The sequence below is a fragment of the Talpa occidentalis genome, unplaced genomic scaffold, assembly GCF_014898055.3.
Source record: "Talpa occidentalis isolate TD23 unplaced genomic scaffold, MPIMG_talOcc4v2.1 talOcc4.8, whole genome shotgun sequence".
Lineage (NCBI taxonomy): Eukaryota > Metazoa > Chordata > Mammalia > Eulipotyphla > Talpidae > Talpa > Talpa occidentalis.
The window spans coordinates 111,016,606-111,036,970 of record NW_023605194.1 but is presented as its reverse complement, the minus strand read 5'-3'; the positions used below and the strand labels follow the sequence as shown (position 1 = coordinate 111,036,970).

At 47.7% G+C, this 20,365-nt stretch overlaps 1 protein-coding gene across 1 annotated transcript in view; it reads right to left on the bottom strand.

The window, feature by feature from the left end:
- FREM3 (FRAS1 related extracellular matrix 3) overlaps positions 1 to 11,883 on the bottom strand; it is a gene marked incomplete at its 5' end in the record, with an annotated part of 52,349 nt that extends 40,466 nt beyond the window's left edge. The window contains 2 exons of the mRNA XM_037497769.2: positions 5,439 to 5,528; positions 6,852 to 11,883. Of these exons, the coding sequence (XP_037353666.2) occupies positions 5,439 to 5,528; positions 6,852 to 11,883 (5,122 nt within the window). The remainder of the gene's footprint in view (positions 1 to 5,438; positions 5,529 to 6,851) is intronic.
- Positions 11,884 to 20,365: the final 8,482 nt, after the last annotated feature.

The following is a 20,365-nucleotide window of genomic DNA, read 5'->3' as shown; positions in this document are numbered from 1 at the left end:
TCTCTAATTCCCACTTAGTTCTTTCTGAGGAAATGGGCTGTGAAGAGCTCTCTTTGTTATAAGTAGATGGTAGAAGCTGCTAAGTTTTTCAACCTTGGGCAAGCCTGTCATCTGGGCAGTCTCTGGAATTAGAAGACTTAAAAGTCATTTGTTCCAACCCTAGAAATTTCCCTCAGGCCACAAAACAGGGAGGGGGAAATATAGAGGGCGGAGCACAGCGGGCGAGGGTGGGGTTGTGGGTGGCTGGGAGGTGGCTGCAGAGTGGTGACCAGCAGCTTTTCCTAAATGTAATTATTTCGTAATAAAATGTCATAGTTAGGGAGTGGGACCCTGGGCCTTTGCGTCATGTACAGTGTTGTAAACCAATGTGACCTCAATTGAAAAAACTCATTTGTTCGTCCCTTCTGTGTAAGGTGCGCTCATCAAGCCCCACATTTCAGTGAGATATTTTATGAGATGGGGCTACATCCAGCTGTGACCCAGTGCACAGGGGTGCCCTTGCTGATTTTTAGCTCACTAGTCATCGTCCCACTGACCAGTGAGCTAGAAATTAGCAAAACTTGCTTTAACCTGTTCTCAGGGGAGACGCCACTTTGGAGCAGCTCACTGTGCCTGTAGACCGCATTCTAAATTGCAGGCTCTAAGCCAACAAATTCAGCAAGGCAGACCTCGGAAACACAGCAGGTAGAGACCCCTCCAGAATCAGCCCTGGCAGAGCTGAGGAAGCAGGAACCAACTAAGCACATGATGCAGGGTGATTCTTGGAGCATCCACCAGCAAAACAGTCTTTGCTTCTTTTTTTTTTCCCTTTGCTCATATTTTAAAATTTTGTTTTCACATTTTCTGCCTCAGCTACCTGTCTGTCTGTCTTGGCTTCCTTGCATGAAAAAGGCTTCTATGTCTGAAATAATTATGACATTTAGGAAAAATGCTGGGAATTTTTAGACATTCCAATATCCTTTTAAATTAGCATTTCCACTGCTCAGAAGTCTGCATTCATAGTCCAGTATAGGCCAGGATCAAGTTTATAACAGAATCAAAAATGAAAGAGAAAAAATGTCTTTTACTAGATAAACCAGGTAATTGAGCTCAAATATGGCCACACAATGAAATGCCATATAGTTGTTCAAAAGAAAATGACTGAACTACTTGGGGGAGTTCAAAATATTATATATAACATGGGATATCACATACATGTATATTTTAAGTAAGAGCAGGCAAGGTTCAGAGCCAGGCATAAACCAGAAAGTCTGTGTGTAAAGCAAAAGGATATTCATATATGCTATGAATGTCGAGGAGATGTCATATATATTTTGTAATGTGAGTCATTTTCTTTTTGTAAGGAAACATAAGGATCAATTTATCTTTTGGGGAAGGAAAAAGTTATCACTGTACAGTTTAATTATTACCACTTTTTCACTATGGACATGCATTTATTTAAAAAATGTTTTTAGCAGTTACCTGGTGGAGGAATTATGGGCCATTTAAACAATTTTATACTATTTATGTTAAAATACCTATACATTCAGGTATTTTCAGGGTGATTTTTAGACTGCAAGCTTTCCTTTGGAATTATAACTCATAATGCCAAAACCACGGCTTTAACCTATGCATTAAGGTAGTTTTCAATATTCTTACTATACTTCCATTCATTGAATCCTCTCCAAAACGTGAATTGGTCCTGGATTTTGTGAAAAGGTGAGGCCTTTTATAAAAGAACTAATTGGTAGTAAAGAATTGCTGGCAGCAACAAGAGAACTCCAGGCCTTGGCCCCCATCACAAAAATATGGAATCGGGGTAGTGGGGGGAGGACTCAGGACAGCATGTAAGGTCCCCAAATGGAAAAAAAGAAGTACGCTTTCTGTAAGGAATCAGTGGTTTCAGGAAAAAAAAAAAAGGTGAAAAAAATGGATTTACTTATTTATTTTTAAAGATTTATTTATTTATGCATACAGGAACTGGGGTACAGGCCAGAGGTGCAGGTAGGGGGGTGAGAAGATTCACCAGAGACAGAGTGGGGAGCAGAATAGGCAGATGTACTGAAATACACTGCTGAGGGGATCAGCAGGGAGACAGGAGAGGTCTGCTGCGCCATCTGGGTAGCTCCCTGGCTACCGTTTCTGCATTTCTGTACATGCCAAAGTTTTACCATTTTCCCAAGTGACAATGCTTGGGGATCAAATTCTTGCTGCAGCAGACAGCTTCACAGTGCTGTACTTAACCCCTTGCACCACCAGGGAGGCCCCAAAATTTAAATCACAGATGACATGATGCAAGGGAAGCTACCTGGACTCTCTTCAAAGGAGAGGGCAGGAGACAAGGTCTGGTTCGGCCCAGCTCAGTGACCGGAGCTCTCTGCGGCTGCTTCCTGCACTGCGCAGCACTCAACTCCTCCCACCCATGGGTGCCTGGGAGCACCAGTGGGACGGCACCCAGTCCCTTCCCTCCAGCTGTTGACACTGATGCTTCTGGACCTGCTTTGCTGGAGTGTCCCCCGGATCTCACACTTCCTTTTGGTCACCATTTATGAAGGAATAAAAGGTACTGAGGTAGGGAGGACTCCTGAGGGAAAGAATCACAACAGGTATAGCTGCTAATTTCTTCCTTCCTGAGAAGGATCTGACCTGATTCCTCCTTGTTTGGATTTTTTCACCCATTACATTAGTAGGCGGGACAATTGTGAATTACTTATGAGCCAGAATAACAACGTTCGCCATTTGAGTCAATGTTATTGAACCAAGTTGGTCCTGATGTATTTAAGGGCTCTTTTAGTCTAAAATGGAAATTGCTTTTTACTGATAATAACAGTGGTCATTAGAGAGCATTTACACAAGAAAATGTGGAGAAAAAAGCAACTTATCATCATTGTCATTATAAGCCATTTTTAACATCGTGGGTATGTAGGAAATGTAACCATCCTCTGCATCTTTACATACTGATTTCTACTTAACTTTCTTCACCTGACACTACAATGTGACCTCCCTTCCCTAATAGCACATTTACATTTATTATGACATCGTCTTGAAGTTTGCAAATTGTTTTGTAGTCTCGCTGCAGTTATGCTTCTAGAGAGATCCTGAGCATTTTGTCCCATCACTACACTGTCTCCTAGAGTCTCAGGAATTTGAATTCTTTATCTGCTCAGTTTTAGCTATCTCCTTTGCATTCTATAACGCTTTGCTTTTAACTCCTACCCTCTTCTTACTACTTTTTTTAAAATAGATTGTTTGGGAAATAAGAACAATAGATGCCTGATATGGGCTCTCTGAGTCAGGGGTGAAAATATCAGGCAGCACACGCCTCGTGCACAGTCCTGGGGAAAAGCAAACTCCTCATCAAACTCCTCACTCACTGACTCTCATGGTGGCTCCACCACAATCAACGGCAAAATTCTACTTCAAACCAGTGGTGACCAATGTCTCCCTAGCAGTGCATCCATCCCACATGGCTTAAATGTCTGTAAGAGCTCTGTGTTATCAGGAAAAAAATGATTAACAGATCAAGTGGTAAATTTCATTCAACATCCTATTTGGGAAGTATTTTATAAGTAGGCCTATTTTAAAAGAAAAAGAGTAAGCTGGCTACCCCTAAGAGATAGACTCAGAAGACTTGAGAATATCAGATACAAAAGCATCGAAAGTTGTAAACTATTCCAAGAAGGCTCACAAGGGGCAGACGTAGGCCTCAGCTCTGTGCAAGATACTCAGACAGGCAACAACAACGACAAAACCCATGGAATGAATGCAGAAATATTTAATTGGATTATGGACATGAATATAGGCTTTAAGATCCACTGTAAACAAATATGTTCTCCCATGTGGAGTCTGATCAGTCTTGTCACTGGACTGACAAGGTGCTTCTCTATTAGTTTGGAAGTACAGTCTTCGCCCTGTTTGTGCTTCTGACCACGGTTCCCAACACATAGGCAGTGCCTGGGCTTTGGAATCTGCGAGACCACCTGTTTGCTACCTGTATTGACTTCACGCATGTTATCCAAACTCAGTCTTCATTTTAAAATCATATAACATTTGCCTCTTTTTCTACAGTGAGAATTTAAGCCATAATTTATGTAAACACTGCCTGGCCCATAAAAAGCAACTTAAAAATAGTAACAGCACAACATTTGCATGACTTATCATCGCAGACTAACTCCTGCTTCTGATGTTGCCCAGAAAGCAGCGCCCACACAGATGTTTACAGCGGACCAGCCTCCTCAGGAGCAGAAGGGAAAATGGCCACTAGGATCTCTGCATCTGACATGGGCTACTAGGATCTCTGCTTTACTTTGGAGAATCAGCTTTACAGGTTTAAATTTATCTTCATCTTTTTTAGTAACTTTGATTCTTGAGGACTTAAGAGAAGGAAGGCCTGTTTTTAAACTTTGAGAAGATGGAAAGGAGAGAGCAGTGGTCTCCACTGTAGTTTCATCAGAAAGGAGTTAACTTACTGTTAATGAACACCTGCTTTGTGCCCGGTGATGTGTGCAAATTGTTTCGCTTAACACTCTGAAAAGATGACCGAAGAGCACCATCTTGGAGATGGGGCAATGAATCACACAGAGGACAGGCGACTTGCTTTTAAGGTCAAAGGGGCGAGTTGGGACTCCAGCTCAGTACCCCGAAGGGTTTCTCATGGAAGACTGCTTCCTACTAGATACAGGCCTGACTGATTATACATGATTTAGCAGAAAACTCATGCTGCTCGCTGGGAATGAGCAACGACTTGGACTAAGGGGGGGGTTCTTGGGTGGCGAGCCGCACGTGGGTATAATTTCTGCAATCATCCTGTCAAGCTGTAAGATGGTTTTTCTTTGCCACATAATCAGCATATCCCTAGCTGTGTAAAGAAAATGCCTTAACTAGTTGCTGTCCATCATGTTACTCTGAAGATACAGCGCCCAGACATAGTGCAGCCAAACAGGCATTTTTTTTTTTTCAAGCCAGTTTTCCTTTCTGCCTGCCAATATCCTTTCTACCTCATCCAGCAAGGCTGCACTTCCCAAATCAGGGAAGCACTGGAACTGAAAGTCTGAACAAAATTTAAAATGTTCTCATCGCTTCAGAAAGAAGTCCCTGTTAGATTCTCAAAACCTCCCGAAGAGAAAATTTTCTTGCCAATAGGATATCACACAAAATCCAGGTCAGGTAAAATACTCCCCGCCTCACGACTGCAATTCCTCATTGCATCCCCTTCCTAACCAGTGATTTAGCAAGAATCATCAGCATAGGAACACACACACACACACACACACACACACAGACACACACATGCACAAGCACATACGGATGCACAGATGCACGTGGACAGAAAGAGGGTTCATTTGTCTGTATTATGACAACGTTGATGGTGACCACTCAATGCATGATTTAATTTTTTTCAATTTTATGTTGATTTGAATTAACCAGGTCTCCCTATTAAGGCTGCAATATCGACCTACCGCCGTCTTCCACGGAGAAGTAGAAGGTGTCCTTTGTTGCATTGCTGCCCTCTTTCAAGACGTAGAGGATTCTCATCTCATCAACATCAGCTAATAAAAGAGAAAATACCACACAAGTCGTATTGGCATGATGGACAGTGCTTCAGTAGATAGACAATTTACTGCAGTAAATACCTCTTAAAGCAATGGCTAAGCACACACAACTCTAACTTCTTAGGGTTTCAATGGCCAAGAGAGAACTTAGCTTAAATTGCATTACTGTGTTGTTCTGTGCATGATCTCGGGACCATGCCAGCCTGTTGGACATTATCACTGTGTTTATTTTCAGCAGCTCTGTCTCTACCAACAGCTGAGTCCATCTGGTTTTAGGGCTTCTGGACCAGCATTGAACTTGGTGTAATAGTGCATGTTCACTATTTGTCAAAATAAATTTAAACAAGAATAACTGTAGCATTCATGAGAAAATGAGAATAACATCATTTTTATTCTATTGCCTAATTGCTTAGGTTTTTAAGAATTTGCCATTTGGGTCTATTTGTGTCTTCATATTGGTATTTTAAAGACAACTTGCATTCTAGGGTTATTTATCCAAATAATTCTCATAGAAGCATACATGATTTCATTTGCTTTAGAAGCAATTCTGAAGTGTAGTAAGCTATTTTTTAAAGACTGCCCCCCTCCCCCATCAGTTTTACTCTAAGGTCGTATCCAGGTTTATACATATCAGATGTGGAAAGCTCAGGCATCTCTGCACATCTCATTCATGGAGCTACCTAAATGAATTTTAAGACAATGGAAAGAGCAGCCAAAGACACCAGGTGTCACTTCACCTGGGAAAGCAGAGGGATCTGCCTCTAGCTCATCATCAGTAGAGAAACAAATATGGAGGAAAGATGCTCTTTATAATACATCCCTCCACTCACGTAGGCAAACTCAGTTTTCTGCCTTTTTTATGATGCAGTAATTACATTCGAGTGGTGCATTAAAATATGCCTTGCCACTGCTACATCCCAAATCTAAATACCAAGCAACATTTTCAGAAATTTAGACTTCCTGATCAAGTGTGCAAATGATTCCTAGAGATGTCATACCTGCTGTTCAAAATTAAACAGATACAAACTAATATAACCTGATCTTATATTTCAGAAGCAGAAACTGTCCCATTGTGTTTTAAGGTACAACTACAAGTTTTAGTAAATGTTTGTGGATTTCCATGAAGTGGGCATTCTGATGAAACTGCTGAAATAGGACTTGCTGCCTTTTTTGCTATGAGAATAATTGCAAGTCCCACTGTGTTTCATCAGCATCAGAATCTTTCCGTAAATGGACTGAGGTCAGGACAGTCTGCACACAAGTGACTGATATGATGTGCTGAGGGGGAGGGGACAGAGGCATCAGGTCACGGGTACTCACCCTGTGTGAACACCCCTGTGCTTTCGTTTCCAAGGCCAGTATTGACAATGAAGCCGTGCACTGGTGCTCTGCTCACTTGGTACTTCAGGAGCCTCTGGGGACTGTCCTGGTTCTCTGCCTTCAGAGACTTGCTGGTAATCAGACAGCCCATGTGCCCAGTGTTTAGGCGCTTTAAGACTTGGGCCCCCTTATTAATGGTCATCTTGGGGAGCCTCCTGTTTCCTGAGCTGATGTCGATCCTCATTACCTGAGGTTCGTGTGTCCCCTGGGCAACGTCTGGGAAGACATGGGGGGCAGCCTGGGGGTCATCTGTCACGGTCAAGGAGAAACTGTCCTCTGTCGTCTCACTGCCGTCGTGCCAGTAGCTGATCAGGTTCTCATTCAGGTCCTGCTTGGTGAAGGTGGCCACAGGATGGCTTCCATTATACAGCACCCTGCCATGCGTGGGGGCCTGGGCAATGGTAAAGAGGAGGCGATCATCTGGGGTGTCCTTGTCTTCGACCGTCAACTCAAAGGGGGTGATCAGTTTGCTTTCCCCCTTTTGCAGGTTGAGTTTATGGGTGGTCAAGAGAGGTTTCTTTCTATCTCCATCTGTGATGAAGATCTTGAAGGCTCGGGACACGGTGCTGTGTCCATCGGTCACTTGCAATTCAAAGCTGTCCATTTTTATCTCATCGTTTGAAGTGTGGGTGTAGACTATTTTGTTGTCAGCCAATGGCAGCTGAGTGGAGGTTGCAATGGGCTCCCCAGGGTGCTGCAAACTCTCCAGGTGCCCCAGGCGTGGAGCCTGAGTTAATGTAAAGTGAAGCTGTTCATCAAGACTGTTGATGTCACTGGTACCAAGGTGATCAGTGGTGAGGGCCACTCTGCCACCTTTTGTCAAGGTGACCCTTTGGCTGGCCAGCCCACGGGAGTCTCGATCGACACTGCCAATGCTGATGTGGAAATCTTGGTCAATCAAAGGGTTAATGCCATCGGTCACGTCGAACTTGATAAGGTCAGGAACTCCTGCTTGGCCCACGTGGGTGTAACAGATGAGGCCTCTGTCTATCTCATCCTGGGTGAAGTTCATCCCTGACGTGAAGTTGTTCCTTACCGCCCCGCCGGGTTTTCTCAGTCGCTGCAAAAGCCCGTGTTGAGGCCCAAAACGGAGGACAAAACTGAGGCTCTTATCATCAGAGTCAAGATCCGTGGCCTTGAGGACCTGATTGGTGATGACCTCAGTGTGGCCAGCCTTGACTTCCAGCGCATCATTGATGCTCAGCCGGGGTGTCTCATCATCCACCAGGATCACCACGATGGGGACTGTCCTGTGGGCAGCGTGCTTGCCGTCACTCAGCCAGACCTCGAAACTGTCCTCTGTGGTCTCAGAATCGTCGTGCTCATACACGATGGTGGAGGCCTCCTGGATCTCCCGTAAGGAGAACCTGTGCACGGGCCGGCTGCCAGTGGCCAGCTGCTGCAGGATCCGGCCGTGCCGGGGCAGGGCTGTGAGCTGAAAGCACAGGTCATCTGGTGGTAAGTCAGCATCTGCTGCATCGAGCAGTGGGGTGTCGATGACCAGGCTCAGCCCCTCCAAGACCACAAACTCACGGGCAAAAAGCTCAGGCTGCTCATCATTGGTGGGCAGGACGACTATAGGGAAGAAGACACAGGGGGAGGAGTTGATGCCATCGGAGCAATGAAAGGTGAATTGGTCTTCTTGTGGCTCCACCCGCTTGTGGAGACTCTGCACATAGTTGATGTGCCTCATCCGGATATCTCTAACAGCAAAGGCACTGATGGGGCTGCCAGCCCGGGACACCTCTGAGCCAGGAGCTGGCGCGATGTTTTCCAGGTAACCGGAGGCTGGCTGACTAGTCACCGTGCACAGGATCTCATCTTGGGGGGTGTCTATGTCTTCAATGCTGAGATGTTGGAAGGTCAGGGGGTTCTTTCCACCTTCCTTAACAACATAGGATTCCCCCACCAAGACCTTGGGGGCCGCATTGTCCACAGGCAGTACAACCACCTGGACCTGCACTCTCTCTACTATACTGTCCCCCACAACCCACTGATAAGAATTCTTGGAGAGCACGAGGCTGAAGGCATCACGCTGCTGCTGTAGGCCAAGCTCACCCCCGGTGTGAGCATAGATGACGGCCCCGCTGATGAGGTCCTCCTGGGTGAATCGTTCTGTGGGTACACCGTTGACCAGAAGGATGCCCAGTTTGGGGGCATCCTCCACAATGAAAGATAACATCAAGTGCCCTGTGCCCTTCTTTTTGTCATGGATGGTGCCCATGGTGATCTCCGTGGCTCTGTTCTCCAACACATCCACGGAAACGTGTAACAACGGGCTCCCTGTGATAGAGATCCTGGGGCTTCTGTCATTCACCATGGGGTGCACAGCAATCTGGACAGTGACGGGGACTTGGTGCACCCCATCACTCACCTCCAGATGCAAGGTGTCACTGGCAGCCTGCTCTCCGCGGTGCTGGTAAGAGACACTCCCATTGGCAATATCAGCTTGCCTGAAAGAGTCCCCTGGGACCATGCTCTTTCCCAAGTACTGCAAGTGTCCATGCTGGGGCCCCCAAAGTAACACGAAGACAATTTGGTCAGTGTCTGTGTCGGGGTCTGTGACGGCCAGCTCATTGCTGCTGAGGGTAAAGCTTCCTCCCTCTACGACAGTGAAGCCTCTGTTGGTGACTTCTGGGGGCTGGTTGTCCATGGGCTTCAGGAACAATGTGAACGTCCCTGGCACACTATTGCCTGCAGCATCCTCCACCTCGTAGGTGAACTGCACAACCCGGGGTACAATACCCAGCTTCTTGGGGGGCTGGTAGGCCACTTTGAGGTGATTGACCTGGGCCTGGGTGAAGTGCAAAATGGGCATGTCTGGTGAATCGGTGAACACAATTTCTCCAGCCTGGACTTGGCAGTTGCCATCGGTGTCCATTGGGCGTGTGAGTAGGGTGTAGCGGAGGCTCCGGTTGTCCGAGTCCTGGTCAGTGTACTGGAGGGACTCCTTCCGGAAGTGAGTGAGCTGGTATTGCTGCACGGTCATTTCTAGGCTAGTTCCTGGAAACAGCTCTGGCCTCTGCAGATCCAAGGGTTGGACCTTGATGGGGAAAAAGTGCCGGTTGGACAGATTAGGCGGGTCATGGTCATCATGCACCCGGAAAGCCAGCTGGGCCGTTACAGACTGAGAGCTGTGGGGCCCCAGATGGCGGAAGAAGAGTCTCCCTCTTATAATATCTTGCTGAAGCCACTCCGTCACTACTTTCTCATAAATTCCATCTTTTTCCACAAAATCCCAGTCTTCGGGGAACAGAGGTGGCTCAGCCTGCCTCAGCAGCATCTCCCCCAGAGGCGGACTTGAGTGGGTGGAACCAGGGGTCAGATGCCGCCCCCTTTCTTCGCCCCTTTGCTCTGGTGGCAGCTCCTCCAGCACAAAGTGGATGGTCGAGTCCTCGGAGTCCACATCCGTGGCACTCAGCACGAAGGGGGTGATGCGGACCACCTGCCCTTCCGTCACTGAGAGCCCGGTGTTGGCATCGACAGTTGGTGGCTGGTCATCCACAGGGATGATGCTGAGCGGGAAGAGGAAGTCCACCTGGTGCTGCCCGTCCTCCATCCTGAAGACGATGTTGTCACTGGAGGTGTCGCTGCCGTCATGGCGGTACAGCACCCGCCCTGCAGCCAGGTCCGCGGGGGTGAAGTGTCTGCATGCCCGGGGCGCCCCCAGCACCACCAGCTGCCCGTGCCTCAAGCCTCCGACCACTGTCACTTCCACCTCTTCCAGGTTATCTTTATCACTGATGTGGAGGCCGCCCTGACTGGACAGCGGCCTTGACTGACCTTCAAAAAGCACCAGTCCCCCAGCATAGGTAGCTCTCGGGGCCATGGCGTCCACGGCCTTCACCACCACCACAAAGGCAAAGGGGGCAGAGCTGGCACCATCTTCGTCCACCACCTGCAGGTCCAGCTGGAAGAGGCGCTCCCCATGCAGCGTCTCTGTGGGGGGCTGATAGGCGATCTTCAGTTCCCGCAGCTCCCTCTGGGTGAAGAAGGACACTGGAAGGCCCAGGGGGTCGTCGGTGCTGACCAGGCAGCCCTGGACACCCGGGTGCGCGGGCGTGGCGGTGGGGCCGCTGAGAAGGTGGAAGACCAGGTCGTCAGGGTCTGACTCCAGGTCCTCGGCAGCCAGGGCCTCGGGCGTCAAGGCTGTCAGCTGGAGCTGATCCACTTCCATGGTCATCTGGGCCCCGGCGCTTGGCCTGGGCGCCGTGTTCTGGGATCCCTGGCGGATCCTCACCTGCAGCTGAAAGTGCTCGCGGAGCGGCGCCTCCATGGGCCCAGCGCCTTGGTCCAGCGGGCCCAGCAGCTCCGCCACCAGCGGCACATAGTCCAGGGCGGGCGAGGGGGCGGCGGCCGTGTGCTGGTAGCGCACCCCAGCCCGGAGGAACGCCTGGCAGTCCATGCTCCGGCCCCTGGGGAGCGGGGCTCCCGCGGCGTCCACCAAACGCCCATACCTGGGCAGCGGGCCGGCCTCGGGCGGGAGGGGCGTGAGGCGGCACCTGCGGGGGGCCGGGACCCCGGCGTCCGGGGAGGCGAAGCGCAGCACCCCGCCGTCGATGGCGCGGCTCCGGCCCCGCGGCCCGTCCACCCGCAGAGGCCTGTTGCGCGCCACCAGCGCCGGCGGGGAGAAGTCCACGGCCACGGCCAGCGCGAAGGGCAGCGCCAGCGTGCAAGTCGGGGCGTCGTAGCGCAGCTGCAGCCGCACCCGGGCGCGCCGCGGGCCGCGGGAGCCGAAGTGCGTGTAGCGCACCTGCCGGGGCCCGAAGGCGCAGGGGAAGCGGCGCGGGGCGAGCGCGCCCGGGCGCGGCGGCGGGGGGTCCAGCACCCGCACCTCGCAGCGGTCCCCCGGCCGCACGCGAATCACCAGGTCGCGGCGCGGGTCGAGCCAGAGCGCGCGGCCCGCCGGCACCCGGAGCCCGGGGTTGGCGACCAGGACGCCGGGGCCGTCGGGGCTGCGGCCGCCGGGTGCGCCCCGGGCGGGCGGGCAGAGCGCGCGGCGCGGCGCGGCGCCCGGCGAGGGTCCCTGTCCCTGCAGCCCCCGGCAGCTCAGGATCAGGCAGGCGAGCGCCGCGACCAGGGGCCGGGGCGTCCCAGCGCGGCGCCGACAGGTCCCGGCCATGGGACCCCGGCGCTGGGCTGCCCAAGGGCTCCCCAGTCCGAAGAGGGGCCCTGTCCGCCGCAGGTGCCGGCGGCCGCAGGTGTCCGGCGGGAGGCGGAGCCGCAGCCGCTGCGCGGACTCGGCTGGAGCCGGTGGCTGCGCTTCAGCTGCGGCAGGTAGCAGCGGTGGGGGGAGCGGTCTGCCCACCTCCTGCCCCGCCCCTGGCCCCGTCTCTCCTCTGCGGGCGCCGGGCGGAGGGGGCCGAGCGCCCCGAAACCTGGCGAGGGTGCCGCGTTCGCGCCTCCGCTCCGCGGGGCGCCCCCCAGGTGGCCTCACTGACCTTCGCGCCGGGAGGACCAACTGCCTCGGACCCGGGTCTGGACTCTCTCCTCCTCGGGAGCCTCCAAGGGACTGTGCCCAGGACAGGTTGGCAGACAGTGGCCGTGCCCAGGTCAGTCCTGCGCGGGTGACCCTGCGCTCCGCGGTCCAGCCCCCAGGCAGCGGCGTCCCCGGTGATGGGAGAGCGACACCATCCCTGTCCCTTCCCGCGGACGGGCGCGCATCTCCCAGCTAAAGCCGAGTCTCACTTTGGACAGAAAAGAGGCGGGTGGGCGCTGCCTTGCAAACAGGGTTTTAAGCTGCCTGTCTGATGCAGCAGCTTGTTCCGAGTATTCTAATCTGGTGTCTCCAAAATAACCCGGGCATTTTGCTTCTGCTCAGTTTTCAGGGAAGAGCATTAGCATCCAGGCTGGCGAAGTTGAATCCCTTTTAGTCTGTTTCTGGTGGTGGGTCTGGCAGAACAGTGCAGGTTCCCTTCCTTCCATTTTCTGAGAATGTGGTTTCTAGGTCTGAGCCACAGTGATTCCCGGGGAATTTACCAGACATGGTGTTTCCTAAGGAATCTTTTTGTAGAAAAATAGATAGTAGGAGTGTGTGTGTGTGGGGATGTCAAGAGAGACAGGAGCAGAGAAATACTACAGAGACTTGAATAAATTTCTGTGAATTAATCTATTTAACACTTGCACTCAGATTCCTCATGGCTTTGCGAAGATGACATGCCCTCCGTGAGATGGAGTTGTGGGGACGTGGTCACTGGTGCATTTTTTAAGTATTAGAGGCGTCTTTTTAGCCACAGGGCAGAGTAAGCTTTACTTACCATAAAATAGTAGCAATGAGCCTTCTGCAATTAATATGAATGTGAGAGGTACTTGTTGATCGTGAAAACAGATGCAGCCAAAACTGTGTTGCTGGTAAAAAGGACTTCTTGGGGAATATTAATCTATAAATGTCACCCTTTAATTATCCTCATGGTATTTTACAACGCTGCAGATGCCTGTTTTATTCAGCCATTTGTTGAGGAGCAATAATGACTCCAGGGTAGCGCTAATCTGCAAATGGCTTGAAAGAGTTAATTTTCTCCCTAAATATTTAATTTAATCAGCCAGTGAAATGCTGTGGTTCTATATATCCCACTAAAGAGGAATGCAGGCACACCTCATTAGCAGGCAGATTTGTTCCTATAGCAGGATATTAAGAGATAGTACATTGGAAGCAATATACGTTTAGCTTAATTATGCAAAGCTAGTTCAGGGTGTCTGGAAAATATTATTTAAAAATTATATTTTTGGTTGAGTCACAGGTATAATTCCACTGTAAATGAAAGAGACAATATATTCATAAGACTAGTGCTTTATCCCAAGAATGATTTTTTAATAATAGGACTTGGATCAGTCTGCATATATTAAATTTTACCAAGTGAATTTTCCTGTATGAGTGCAATCCTGGTTTCTCCCCAGATATCACTCACTCCGGTCTACTGTCTTGACCATGTATTATTGCATTACAGGCAGAGTAGGGGTGTAGACAACAGAAAGCTAAGCTGCTTCCCGTCTCTGTTTTTTCCCCTGGCCGGTCCCCTCCAACTAACATTGTCCTCTCCTTACTACCAAGCTTTTTGAAAATGCTTTTTTCACCCCCTTTACTGTATTCTCTTCTTACCCTTCCGCTCACATGCTCTTAGACACTCCAGTTTGGCTTCCCCTTTAAATGCACGAACATGTGAAGGTTGTCAGTAACCGTAACCTGTGCAGCTCATGTCCATTTGCCCCCTCCCCGCTCCTGATTTTCTGCCTTGCCCAGTTCAAACCCCACTTCTTCCAATGCTCCCCAAGCCGTATTCCTCAACCGCTCTTTGAAACGTGTTCACGGTCAAGTTGACTAGTGTCGGTCTTTCATAACATTCATCAGCTCTACGAGCACAAGGAGTGCGATGTGCACCACGGACACCTACAGCTTAGGTGTAGGTATCTAAGGGTTGGCAGTGCCGGTGCGTCATAGCTGTTGAGTGAAGGAATGAATACAAGAAGGAAGCAGAGGAGAAGCAGTAATTGACATATAGCGGATCCCCTAACAACATTCTTTCATTCCAATGTTGATAAAAAACAAGCAAGAAGTCCTGGCTGGTGCTGAACACAAGGTCCTTGGAAGATGTGCTTTCTTCTATTTGTTTTGCCTGAAGTTGCAGTTTCCAGGATCTGCTCAGTGGCATTAGGTGAGGGCTGCGTCTAGAGGCTGGGCCTGGGACTGGGGCGGGTGTAGGAGACGCCTGCCTGCCTTCCTCACACGTGCCGCTTCATTCTGTCTAGAGAATACAGATCTGATTTCTAACCAAGTACATATTTTATCAGTGTTTTCCTTCCACAGGGCAATTTCACTTGTCTGTATTGTATTTTTTTTATCTCCCGCCATCCCATCCCAGAGCTGTCCTTTAAACCTGAGTTGCGTTTCAAGCCTACCATTAAGTGGGCAGGAAAGGTGCTCGGCCGTGGGCTGTGGTCTTCTTTTGATGTTGGCAAAACCCTGCTACGTGGTTATGCGTCTTATTTTTAATTTATACGTGATAATAGATCCAGCCTCACACAGCTTTTATAAGAATTAAATGGATTACTGCACATAAAAGGTTTTGAACAGTGCCTGGCACACAGTAAGCATTCAATAAATGTAAGTGACTATTATAATTATAGATGGGAAATTAAGATTTATAGGACTTAAGTAGAAAAATTTTACCTTGTAAATGAATTCCGTTCTCACTAAAAGTGTGTCCTACGGGGAAGGACTTCTCATGTGCCCCTTTACTCCTGGGAACTTTTGGTCATGCCCCATTCCATAAATAATTGGCTCTGCCCTCAAGTACGTAAACAGCATTTAATAGGTTACAGAATAGAAAATCCATGCCCAAATATTTTGCGTGTGCTTTGGCAGGAAGTCCCTTTGCAGAAAAGACATACTCAGCTTTCAGGAGCCATGACTGAGAGCAGAGAGGGAAAATTCTGCCTTGGGAACTAGAAAGTTCTACTGCGGTATCTCTGCTCCTCTCCAGGACCAACCTTATTCAATCTGATCTTTGCTGAAATTATGTATTCTCTACCAGCTAGAGAAATAAAAGCTCCTAATCCCTAAATATCACAAGATGAATGCCTTGAAGCAGGTCCACTTGCAGATGTTTAAGATTAACATACTGCAGCCAAGTCTACTTGGACTTGACTCTGTGTTTTATCTCCCACCATCCTTTCCTCCAATGGGCCTTGTCCTCAGTGGACTCATAGACTTCAAGGAACAAGTTCTGGGGAGGCTATGAGGTTAAAATAAACTCCCTCCCCTACCAACCATTTCAATAGCGTTCATTGGCCAAGCAGGTTATTTGTCATCTGCCAGGACAGCAGCGTCAGGATGCTCGGCCGCCAAGCACACGCCTGATGGCAGCTGAGCCGGTGAGTGCCTGTGAATAAAAGCAGGAAGCAGGGCCCCTCCATTCCTTATCAGCGCCACCCCCCCCCCCACCAGTATAAGGATGCAGGGACTAAGTTCTATCTCAGTGACTGTACCCCAGGACCATGGGATCCGGACAGGGGCATCATGGTCAGTGGCAGCAGCCACACAGCTGGGATCAAAAGAGATGGGGCCATGTGCACTCACTCTAAAACCTCCCCAACCCAACCAATTTGCCTAGACTTGCTCTGAATGTAAATTACGTGTTACCATCAGCACATTTGATGCTGTCTGGTGTGGGAAGAGCTGGGAGGAGGGGAATCAGAATATTTTGCCTGCTCTGCCGAGCTCTCAACTGGCATCTGGAAGAGAGCAGGTGGCTCAGGTGGCTCAGGGGGACTTGATCCCCAACTCTCAGCGGCCCTGTTCACAAAGAGTTGAGTCAGTCCTCTCACGCCTGGTTGAAAATAAGCCTTGGAAGAATAAAAGGGGGATTCCACACAATTTGGGGCATTTTGATCATCTTACTTTAAACCATGCAATGTATAAAAGAAGTAACTTTTATTTCAAAGGAGGGCACTAACAGTTCATGGAAAAGAAGAATCAAGACTAAAAGACTGAGTGGTTTTCTAATTGACTTGGTATTTTTTTGTTCGCTTATAATACAGCTAGGCACAAAGTAGGTATTTCCTTTTAAGTCATTCAGAGTTTTAGAGGCAAAAATTGTCACGATGAAGAGTAGTGTTATTACTCAATTAGTAGTGATATTATTTACTTGGTGGTGTTTTGAGAAATCTTATGTGTATCTGATCTCAGAATTGCTTAACGATGATACTAGTTTACTTGTTAATGTGGTTTCCATTAAGTCCATCAGTGTGAATGAGTTAATAGGAAGTCTGCCTTTTAGGCATAGTCTTATTTGTCTACAAGTTTTCTCTGATGGCATATTATATATTTTTAATAGTTCAGTCTTTTTTTACTCTTAATAATTGCTTTTATTACAGTCATGGCTTCAGCTCCGAAATTTATTATTTTCGTGATTCTTTTTGTAAATAAAGTTTTATTGAGACACAGCCATGTCCACTTGGCTGCGTGCTGTCTTTTGTGGTCTTCATTGGCCCATGACAGAGCTGAGTGGGTGCAACAGTGAAAGTTTGCCAGCCCTAGGTCTAGATGGAGTCAGTGTTATGCTCTTTCAGAGTGATCAAAGGAACACCAGGAATGTTTGTTTTTCAGTTCTGAACTATAAAGCTGAGTCAAATCTGAAAAGAACTTGTTAGCATATTTATCAACTAAATATAATTAATGTTCCTTCTCAGTTATTTTTTGGCATGTACTTTCAGAGCATTCCATTTTGACTTTTTCCTTTTTAATCAGTAATACAAATGCATAATATGGGCACGAAATACATGATGATTAAGCTATGATTCTATGATTATTAAATGTTTTATAAGGAAATTAACTTTCTAAAGCAATATCTTATTGCAAAATTGAATCAAAAGCTATTGAAGAGATGTTAAAATTCACATAAGCATTATGGTGGAAACATTAGCATGTTTCCTATGGTAAACTGTTAGTATGAAACAGTGTTATGTGAGTTGGCTGGGGCTGCTGTCACAGGTACCGCAGACTGGGTGGTATAAACCACTGGGGTGGCTGTCTCACAGGCAAGGTATCAGCACGCTTGGCTCCCTCTGGTTGGGAGGGAAGAATTTGTTCAGGCTCCTCTCATCAGCTTGTGGGTGGGCATCCTATTTCTTCTCATCATCCATTATCTTCCCTCTATGTGTGTCTCTGTGGCCAAATGTTCCCCCCCACCCCGTTTTTTTTTTTTTTTTAAGAACTCCAGTCATATTGGATTAGGACCCACTTGAATTATCTCATTTGAACTTGACTTCTCCAATGAGCTTATCTCCCAGTAAGGCCACATTTTGAGGTCCTGAGGGTTAAGATTTCAATTTAAGAATTTTGGGAAGATAAAATTTGACCAATAGTACTCTCTTTGGGGAGATTTGGGAGAACAAAATGGATATTCCACACAATTTGGGGCGTTTTGATCATCTTACTTTAAACCATGCAACATATATAAAAGAAGTAACTTTTATTTCAAAGGAAGGCACTAACAGTTCATGGAAAAGAAGAATCAAGACTAAAAGACTGAGTGGTTTTCTAATCGACTTGGTATTTTTTTGTTCACTTATAATATAGCTAGGCACAAAGTAGATATTTCCTTTTAAGTCTTTGGGGAGATTTGTCCCCCCAAATTCAAATCCTTTTCACATGCAAAACACTTTCACACTGTCTTAACATCTCCATAGTCTTAACTCATTCTAGCTTCAACTCTAAGTCCAAAATATCCAGACATCATCTAAATCAGGTATGGGTGAGACTTAGGAATGATTCATCCTGGGGCAAAATCCTTCTCCAACTGTGAAGGTGTGAAACCAGGCAAGTTATCTGCTTCCAAAATACAAAGGTGGGACAGACATGGGAGAGACATTTCCATTCCAAAAAGGTAAAAACAGAAGGAAAAAAAGGAGTTCTGAGTTGCAAGCAATACAGCATGTAGCCAAATTTACTTCTATCATGGTTTTTTCTCTATAGAGTCAAAACTAAGCAATACCAAACTGGCATAGGTAAGATCTTCAACTTATAACTACATGCGTGCATGATCCTCAGATTAACTAAATACTAATGCAGCTTTCCATTTTAACTGATCCAAGGGTGAAGATGGAGAGGCGTCCTATAAATGTTGCTCTACTAACTGACTTGTTGGTTTTGAAGTAGCATTCGGAATAACTGCCTGGAAAATTTAATTATGATGTTTAGAATATTTTTTAAGTGGTGAATTTGTTTATTTAATTTTCACTTTCAGGACATTTCCAATGCACTGAGTCAACTTGAAGAAGTCTTATTAAACAGTTTCTATGAAGGATGCCAAAGGAAATGGACTTAATCACTTGTTAAAGACTCATTTATAATTAGTATATCAAAGTATTTTATTTTATTTATTTTAAAAAAATATTTACTTATTTATTTATACAAGCTTTGGGCACAGTCAGAAGCACGGGAGGGTGAGAGAATTCACCAGAGCCAGAGCGGGGAGCAGAGCAGGCAGAAGGACTGAAGTACACTGCTGAGGGGAGCAGCGGGCGGCAGGAGAGGTCTGCGCGCCATGTGGGACCCTCGCCCGGCTGCTGGGGATCGAACCGGCCCTGCAAAGGCTGTGGGCAGCTTCACAACTCAGTGCTCAACCGCTGCGCCACCGGGGAGGACCTATCAAAGTATTTGAAAAAGAAGTTTCTGCGAGTGGCGAGATGATGGGATGAGATTACATTTGTGTTGTGAACATGGGTGTGTGCTCTCTCCTTGAGCAAGGGTTTGGTGGGTTGCCTTGCTGAAGGCAGCCCTCAGACCAGTAGAGAGGGTTTGTGGAAGACACAGTAGCTAACACAACCTTTCTTTGTTCCTCTGCTTCCCAAAGGATAGGTTGATCAATATGTGGTCACTTCAAAAATTTTGCTTGGGAGAAAAATTCCTTTTTCAATTATATAAGCCAATGATTTTTAAAAATTCCAGCCAATTTTGAAGGTTTGGCAAGGCTAGCAGGTGTGATCAGACTGTGCTGGGAATGTAAAGGAGTTGTGAACTCAAATACTTATGATGTTAGGCAGGTAGCATGAGTTAATGAAGTCATAGACATATAATACAATTAAGGGAGATCACCTCTGGGTCTCTACTGGAACACAAAAACACCTTACACTTAAGCATGGTTCTCACCTATCCAGGACATAATACTGTTTCACATATTGCCTTTTGCCTCCTAAGGTGTCAGCTTCTAGCAAGACTGGTGTTGTCCTAGAACTAGAGGAATCTGTGGTAAGCAGAGTGTATAGCGGGTAGCATGACCAGGGAGAAAGAACCTTCAAAGACATTGAGTGTCACTTGAATGGAATGATAAGATAACCACTGGGATAGAGCTGTGTCTGCACCCCACTGCAGGCACTCATTGTTGGCTATGGGGGGCCCCGATGCAGCAGCAAGGTCAAAGCTAGGAGGGGCTCCACAGTGAGGGTGCTGTAGACTGCTCTCTGTGGCGGAGCAGGGATGGATGATTGTAGGGGAAGATACCACAGGAGGGGAGAGAATGTTCCCAGAGAGAGGGGATGGAGGCAGGTACACAAGCACCTGGGCATTGAGGCTTCCAGCCCCTGTGGCTTCCTTGCTCATCCTTTCTACGTCGGGGCCAAGGAATGATTGGCTTGTGTTCCAAAGGACTCTGCATGTGCAAGATGTCCAATAAGAGCTTTGTTACCTGAAGCTTCCCAGAGTTTATGTTCAGCTGCCATAGTGCACATGACAAGGTGTTTTATGTACAAATATGTTTGGGCCTGTTCTCTAGATTATATGTCGAGGGCAAATACAGTTTGTATTTTGAAGAGTGTGTCCATTTTCTCCCATAGATTACTTAATCAGAAGTTCCTGTAAGCAGATGCAACTCCATCATATGCCATGTATTAAACTTCTCACCCCATCCGCCCATTTATGTATTTGGCCATGGCGACCTCATAATATTATGGGTATT